The 8,528-nt window shown below is 36.0% G+C and overlaps 1 protein-coding gene across 1 annotated transcript; it reads right to left on the bottom strand.

Moving 5' to 3' along the window:
- Positions 1 to 228: 228 nt before the first annotated feature.
- LOC133868626 (berberine bridge enzyme-like 8) lies at positions 229 to 2,177 on the bottom strand. Its single transcript, XM_062305558.1, has one exon. It carries the CDS (start codon positions 1,973 to 1,975, stop codon positions 296 to 298), a length of 1,680 nt encoding a protein of 559 aa, XP_062161542.1. The 5' UTR covers positions 1,976 to 2,177; the 3' UTR covers positions 229 to 295.
- Between the last annotated feature and the right edge of the window lie 6,351 nt (positions 2,178 to 8,528).

The raw sequence follows: 8,528 nt of genomic DNA, 5'->3' as shown, positions 1-8,528 counted from the left end.
TTGATAGTTTTTAATAGTTTAGGAGGGGACATTAACACAATTGGTAGTTTAGGGGGGACATTGACAATGAGATGGTAGTTTGAGGGGGTTATGTGTACTTTTCCCTTTAAAAATATTTTACTTTCACGTAACTTTTACATACCAATGCTTTGTTTTTTCAACGAAGACTTAAATTATATTTCAATGGTACATAGTAAACAACAAATCCTAGACGTGCACCAAGCTACTTCCTTAGATAGACAAGAGTAGGGGAAAAATGCTAAAAATGCTTGTAGCGTACAATTTGTGCACAATTTCAAGGCACATTGAGATATGACATATACAATGAATCCCACCCTAAAGTGTTTTGAAGTTGTGCACTAATAATACATGAATCATTTCCAAAAGTAGGGATGCTTTGTTCATTCCTAAAGAAGTTACCTGGATCAACCTTAGTCTTAATCTTTACCAACCTATTGAAGTTACCCTTGAAATACTTGATCCCATAAACTCTTCCTTCCTGGTAGCTTTTCTTGCCGTTATGGTTGATGCCCAAATCAAGATCATTGTAGTTGAAAAATGTCTCCCTTGGATTCTTGGACACGTATGGAGTCATGTAGCTGTAAAGCTTTCTTGTCAAATTTATATAGTTATCCGTCACCTTCTTCCCCGCCTCATTCCAGTTTGCGGCGTACTGTATCTTTGCTAGGTTCCCGGCCCGATGTGGGAAAGGCGTTTCCTCAGCGGGAATCTCAGCCATTCTTCCACCATATGGGTTGAAAGTCAGCATCACCGACTTCAGCTCAATCAATCTCTTCCAAATAACCTCCAAACCATCCTTTGAAATGGGCTTCTTCAAATAGTCTGATTTCCTCTTCTGATAGGCTAGAGCTTGATATGTTCGGCTCAGCAAAACATCGTTTGTCGTCCCAAGGGGGAAGCTTGCCCAGTAAAGCACAGATTGAAGCCAGCTGGTTTCATTGCAATCAGATTTCTTCAAACCCAATTCAGGGAAGCTCTTGCTCATGACCGAGACAAGTCTTTCGGAGTCTCCAAGAAACAAGGCGATGAACGAAGCCCTTCCAGTCTTCTTTCCATTGGTTCCATTTACCACGTCCAGGATAAGCCTAATGAAAAGGTCTTTATCCAGCTTATCTGCGACATGTTGCCACCGATGCACGATGTCCGTGGCATTCTCTTCTAATGTCTTGGCGACCTGGAAAACAGTTACAGTTTCCGGCATGCGAACAAGGTTGATTTTGTACGAAACGATGACGCCGAAGCTTGCTCCTCCGCCGCCTCTAATAGCCCAAAACAGATCTTCTCCCATAGATTTTCTGTCAAGAAGTCTGCCTCTAACATCAACTAGTTGTGCATCAACAATGTTATCCACTGAGAGGCCGTACTTTCTCATCATATTGCCATAGCCACCTCCGCTGAAATGCCCACCGACACCGACGGTGGGACAAACGCCAGCGGGAAAGCCATGCGCTTTACTTTTCTCAGCAATTCTATAGTAAAGTTCGCCAAGAGTTGCTCCAGCCTGGACCCAAGCAGTCTCACTTTCCACGTCAATGTGAATGGAACGGAGATTGAACATGTCAAGGATAAAGAATGGGACTTCGGACACGTATGACACGCCCTCGAAGTCATGGCCTCCGCTGCGAATTTTCATTTGGAGGTTATGCTTTTGAGCACAAAGTACTGCTGCTTGAATGTGGGACTCATGCAAAGCAGTGAGAATGAGAAAAGGTTTGTGGGTTGTGGAGGTGTTGAATCGAAGGTTTCGGATGTAAGATTTGAAAACAGAAGAGTAGAAGGAATTGCTGGGAGTAAATATTGCTGCAGAGATTGGGTGAGATGAGGGCTGAAAATGGTTCAAAAGGCAGTGAATAAAGGACCCAGAAGATGATCCCGATGTTTGCCATGAGAAAGAGAGAAGCAATATTGCGAGCAATGAAAGCATTGCCGGCCCTAAAACTCCCATATTAGCCATTAAGAAATTAAATGTTGAGTTTGTCCACAGAACCCTTAAGATGGTACTATATATAGAGAAGGACTTGCCTGGAGGCTAACAAACTCGATGAAGAATAGATAAGATTATTAGGCAAGGCACCTCTCAATGATTGAAGACTTGCAAAAGCAGGTTGTGAAGGTAACCTGTTGTCTAGCGGCACAAAACATAGAGATGTATCGCGATATTGACGGTCGCGATTCAGAATCTAATTTCGAGAACCCGTATCACAATCATGTTTTGGTTTGGGAACAGCGTGGTCAAGATGAAGAGTTTCAACATGAAGAAGACGTTGAACATCCTTCTCAATGTTTTATAGATCGGATTTCTCTACCAACCTATGATACATATACCAATGCTGAAAATCTTATAGAGGTAAATTTTCTGTTATATGATCCAGATGTTAAACAAAAGTAAATAATAATGTGTTTGGTGAAAGTCTAAAGAGTGAAATATCTCAATGGGGTCTTTAGAAAATTAATTTTGTTGATTTTCTTGGAATCGGAAATTTTTTGTCAAATTTTCCTAAACAAAACCTTGACATTGGTTTTGGCATGTTGAAAGAAAATTTAATTATTCATGGTCAAGAAAGAATTGAAAATTTTTGAAAATTTTTTACGGTGAGTGAATTTATGACAATCAATCAAGAGCTTGTGAAGATTTTCTCATCTCAAGTTGGTATGAGTAGATTTAGATCTAATATTCAAAGTTATGTTTTGATGTGTTGCAACTGACGCTAAGCAGAACTAAGATTGTTTTGACAGCATATGATAACAGCATAAACTATGAATTTTGAAGATTGAAAAGGGAATTTAAGAAGGGATAATAATAAAGGGAAAAACCCTAATTGCCCCTAAATAAGGAAACAGATAAATAGCTATGAAAGACTTAAAATTTAATTGATACTTCAAAACTTGATTCAAAAATAATACGCACATGCTTTTATGTAGGCAATGTTTGAGTATTTTCCAATTAGAATACTTGGAAATAAAGAAAGAAATAAAAATACAAAACATAAACGTAAAGTTGGAGCCAGAAGGATTTTTGTACAGAAAGTAAAATATAATATTCTAAAAACAATCCTCAAATATTTTGTATGATTCTTTCTATTTTTGGGCTGATCTTATTCAAGAAATAATCTTCAAATCTTATGTCTGATTTTTTCTCTTGTATTAGTCTCACCGGATTGGAAAGAATTCGTCATCAAATTCGAATCATCATTTCCTCAATCTTTTGGATGTCCAATCAATTCATTCCATTCTATGCTACTCAACACTAAAGCAACTTGATACTAGAAGAAAAACAACTTGCAACCCATTACAACATGACTCTAAATATTAGATTTGAAGTTACTCGCACCAATTTGAGGTAAAATAATCTTCACAAGGACTTGATTAATTGTAAAAAATTCACTCTCCGTAATCTTTTTACAAAAATTTTCAATTATTTCTTGAGCATGAAAAATGAAAATTTCTTCCAATATGCTAAAACAAACATCAAGATTTTCTTTTGGAAAAATTGACAAAAAATTTATAATCCCAAGAATATCAACATAATTAATTTTTTGAAGACCAGTTGACATATTTCACTCTTTGGACTTTCATGAAATACATAATTGTCCACTTTCTTTTCAGCCTCTTCAAATCTTATGCCTGATTTTCTCCTACATCACAATTGTAATTGTTTTGTAAGTATCAACATTTTATAATTTCTTATTCTTTTATAGTGGATTGATTTCTTCGATTTCGCTACCTTTGAGTGGTTTTACTTTTAAAGAATTCTTCAAAAGTTTTATGCTTCATCACTAAATTGCTTGTATGGATTGATTATTGATTTCATAGTATTTGTTGATTGTAACACCTGTTCAATCCTTCTTCCAGGTGTTGTTTGGAGTCTTGAGTTATCATTTTCAATTAAGCTTTTTAAATGTCAGTTTATTCACTTTCTTCAAGTGTAAGCAACTTGCAGCTCATTCTCCTTACTGAAAATGCATCAATCAAGGGTTTAAAAAATAAAATAAAAATTATCACTTTTCGCAATGTATCACGCAACCATGAAGCAAATATTCAAACACTCCCCTTGCACAAATACCCATTTTTAATCAAACAAATCGAGTGCAAAATTAACACTCAAAGTTTGAATCTCAGTGTCATTAACCAACATAGGAATTCAAAACATATTTAAAATGCTTGTGGTGGACTAACAATTTTGGATCCAATTTTCACGCAGATAACTTTCATGGTTTGTCAAATCTAGATAATGCTGCGTGATGTGTATGACAAGAAAAGCAATAAGCAAGTTTAAGGCCTTAATTTTATGAGGAGGTTAAGTTACAGAAATAAATGTATGAAACCATATGTGCCAGTTAGTACTATTTAAGAACCAAAAGTCAAACTAGATTACTAGGACCTAGGGATATACATACATTCGCACCCCATAACATTAAGTACCAAGATTTAATATTTGTCATTTTTTTTTTTTTTTTTTTTTTTTTTTGCGCCTTTTGCCTTACGACCAGAAAAGCAATAAGCAAGTTTAAGGCCTTAATTTTAGTAAAATATACATCATTAATCTTTAGGGTTGACCTAAATTACAAATCATTATCTGTGGTATAAAAATTTACTGAGAGGTCCTTGTGGTAAAGTATAATTATAAATCAGTCCCTAAACTCATTTTTCATCAGCCCGTTAATGGATTCCGTTACACTGCCACGTCACACCTAATAGAAAGTCGACCTGTGTCAATTTTAATAAGAAAATATAAAATTCATTAAAAATATAAATAAATAAAATAAATGGTTAAATACCCCAGAGGTACCTGAGTTTTACGTGTTTTTAAATTTAGTACCTCAGTTTCATTTCGTATCACAGGTAGTACCTGAATTTGGAAGAAAAAAACCCTAGGTAGTACCTGTCAAATTTCAACTTCTCGCCACGTGTCAACCGCTGAGGTTGACACGTGGCACCACATAAAAAAAATTAAAATTAAAAATTAAAAAATTAAAAAAATGATTAAAATTAAAAAAATGAATAAAAAAAAAAAGAAAAAAAGAAAAAAAAAAAGAGGGGTGGCTCCCTTGGCCACCATGGGGGTGGCCGGCCACCCCCATTTTGGCCAAGGAGGTGGCCCAGCCACCCCCCTGACCGGTCTGGCCGGTCTGGGGTGGCCGAACCACCCCATAAGGGGTGGTTCGGCCACCCCACAGTTGAAAAAAAAAAAAAAAAAAAAAAAAAATTGAAGGGTTTTGGCCCTAGGGGGTGGTTCTGTGGGGGTGGCCGAACCACCCCCTAGGGCCAAAACCCTTCAATTTTTTTTTTTTTTTTTTTTTCAACTGTGGGGTGGCCGAACCACCCTACCAGACCGGCCAAACCGGCCAAGGGGGTGCCTCCTTGGCCAAAATGGGGGTAGCCGGCCTTTTTTTTTTTTTTTTTTTTAGTTTTTTTTTTAATTTTAATCATTTTTTTTTTTTTTTAATTTTTAATTTTTTTTTTTTTTTTGGTGCCACGTGTCAACCTCAGCGGTTGACACGTGGCGAGAAGTTGAAATTTGGACGATAAATCTGACAGGTACTACCTAGGGTTTTTTTCTTCCAAATTCAGGTACTACCTGTGATACAAAATGAAACTTAGGTACTAAATTTAAAAACACGTAAAACTCAGGTACCTCTGTGGTATTTAACCCTAAAATGAAAAATATTTATTTTTTTTTTAAAAAAAAAGAAACAAAGGAGGTGGGGTGGCTGCCGCCAGTGGCTGTGGGGGTGGCTGCCGCCCCTACTTTTTTCATTGCCGATTGCCTTTAAGAGAGTCAGACAATTTTAATGATGAAATAATGGCTTGGATTCAATTTTTTATATATTATAAACTTACAACTGGTCTAATGGATTCATACCAAATTCTTTAAGACCGAAAGATTGGCTTCTCCACATCTCTTCCCATATGCCACAGCTACCATCTTCCTTGTCCTTCCTACCTTCACGAGCTAAAAATTGATATTGTTAACTAAATGAATACAGTCCCATGCACTCCCAAACAATCAGGAAATTGCAAGCAAAAACAACAAAGCATTGAAAGAATGAATTTTCTTCCTGATATGACTGCCGTAACTATGCATTTAATAAGCCAATGCATCTGAGATCCAAAACAACAAAGCACGTAAAGAATGAAGTTTCTTTCAAAATATGGTTACCATAACTACGCATTTAATAAGCCAATCCAAGAATACCTATTCGGCCATCAACAGGAAAAATCAAAAACACCCAAAGAATTTCCGATACCCATTCTGTTTTCTAAGAAAATCCTCCACAAACATACCCAAATTTTCTCTACTCCAAGAATCCCTCTAACCACCGTGAACCATCTCAAACCGAACCCAAATCAAACTAATTAAAAAGAAATCAAAGCCTAAAGGTTTCACTTACTCAAAAAATGGATTCCTACTGTTTGGGTACCGAGAAAATGCAGGAAAAATGTGCTTCAATTCTTGGCTTCACCGGCGTCGGGCCGTGACCCACCGGCTCCGGCGCCGTCGTCTGCCCCAAATGGTGGCTACCCCACCGGCCGGCTGGGTCTCTCTCTTGCTCACTCTTTCTTTCTCTCTCTCGGTCTCTCTCTGGTCTCTCTCCCCCTTTCTCTAGGTGGTCGACGGAAAAAGAAAGGAGAAGAACGAAAAAGAAGAAAGAAGAGCGGGGGAGAAAGAAGGAAGAAAAAATGGGGGAGAAAAGGACCCGTGCGCGGGAGGAGGGAAAAGAAAAGAAAAAAGGAAAAGGGGGTTTCTTGACGTGTCAAATAAATAAAATTTGAAAATCTTCTTCATATATAATTTTTGACGTGTGAACAGGGGCAGACGCATAGGGGTCAAATGCATTCCTCATCTTCAAAAATTTTTTTCTAATCTAAAAATTTTTTTCTCGGAAGTTTTATTTGCCCACCTTGAATATCTCCTCTAGGGGCAAATATTTTGTAAGAGAATCGAGATTCATGAGTCACACCACATTCTGCCATTTCTTCACTGATTTTTTAATCTAAAACCAGTCCAGGCAGCTACAGGTTGAAGAAGGTGAGGTTGAAGATGACATATTTTTTCTTTTTAGGAAAACGCACCATTTTGTTTGTTCATTTAAACCTTCTATCAAAAGAAAAAATAATAATAAAAAAGAAGAATGGGAGGACACGTCTCATTACTTGTTAGATTTGAAAAAAATGACAAGTCTAAAGTAACAATTTCCAACCATTAAAGGACACCTCTCATTACTTGTCTTTTAATAAATTGGAAAAAAGGACAAGTCTACATGTCCCTGACAGGCCTCATATGTCACTATCAACACTTCAAAACTTCTAAACCCCAAACACCAATGACACCATCTTTATTCCTCTTCTCCACGATTTATTTGATCACTTAAATCTTTATTTTTTTAAAAAAAAATTAAAAAAATGCTAGGCTTTAGCTTAGCCAACTACTTCGTTAGGATAGGTTTAGATGAGAGTCATGATACTTGCCTATGTTTGACAAGTTAATTTTTTAAAAATATTAAAAAATTAAAAATTAAGACTTCGTTTAACTGCCTTTTCTTCTGCGGTATATATTACATTTAAAATACCTCTTAACATTTATATATTTTAAGAGATTATTAAATTTTGTTGAATTATTTATTAATGCGTTAATTATATTTTTATTTATTTTTTGATTGACTTCATAATTTTTTTTTATTTGTCAAATTGAAAAAAAAAAATATTGACCCCCCTCAACTAAAATCCTAGTTCCGCCACTATGTGTGAATGATGTGCCAAAATAACACGTCAATAATTATTAACGTGTGGAATGTGTTACGTCACTAATTAGTAACGTGGCAAATTTGGCACGTAAATAAAGTTATTATTTAAGTGAAACTAATTAGCACGTCACTAATTAGCTAGTGTCGTGGCAAAAACTGATTACCGTAGACACGTTTTTGTAGTGTATCATAATTGTAAATCCAAATCTATAAATAGAGGGCCATAATAAAACATAATTCACCAATTTATTGTATCTAATTTTGTGAGTTCACACTGACGATCATATTCAGTCATCAAAGAGAATATATAGAAGTTTAATCATGAACCCGAAGAATATAAAAAGTGTTATTTATCATTCAACATGCAAGGAGCAACTTAACCAAAGTCAAATAACCCCAAATGGATAAGAGATGTCGAATTCGATTGTAAGTATTCCGAACGTATTTATTTGTATTATCTAACCTTATTACCTTGAAGCAAAATTTTTGCTAAGATCAGTTTTCCACTGCGACATACGTGCATGATCCCCAACAATTATTTAACCTATCTATATATATAAGAGTTGAGCCTTAACAAGCGAGTAGAGCCTTATACGAGCTAGTTCACGAATATTAACCAAGTCGAACCGAGTTTATACGAATATGTACGTATTGTTTAATAATCGAGTCTAGTTTCATGTTCATGAACGGCTCATTTAATAATCAAATCAAGTACGAGTCGGGTTTAGTAGCCAGAACATGCAACAACTCGCAGCCACAAAA

This window comes from Alnus glutinosa, chromosome 5, assembly GCF_958979055.1.
Source record: "Alnus glutinosa chromosome 5, dhAlnGlut1.1, whole genome shotgun sequence".
NCBI lineage: Eukaryota > Viridiplantae > Streptophyta > Magnoliopsida > Fagales > Betulaceae > Alnus > Alnus glutinosa.
This window is presented reverse-complemented; position numbering and strand designations above follow the sequence as displayed.

What these genes read in the sequence shown, in the direction of transcription:
- LOC133868626 (XM_062305558.1), bottom strand. Translation starts at nt 1,975, where the DNA reads ATGGCTAATATGGGAGTTTTAGGGCCGGCAATGCTTTCATTGCTCGCA.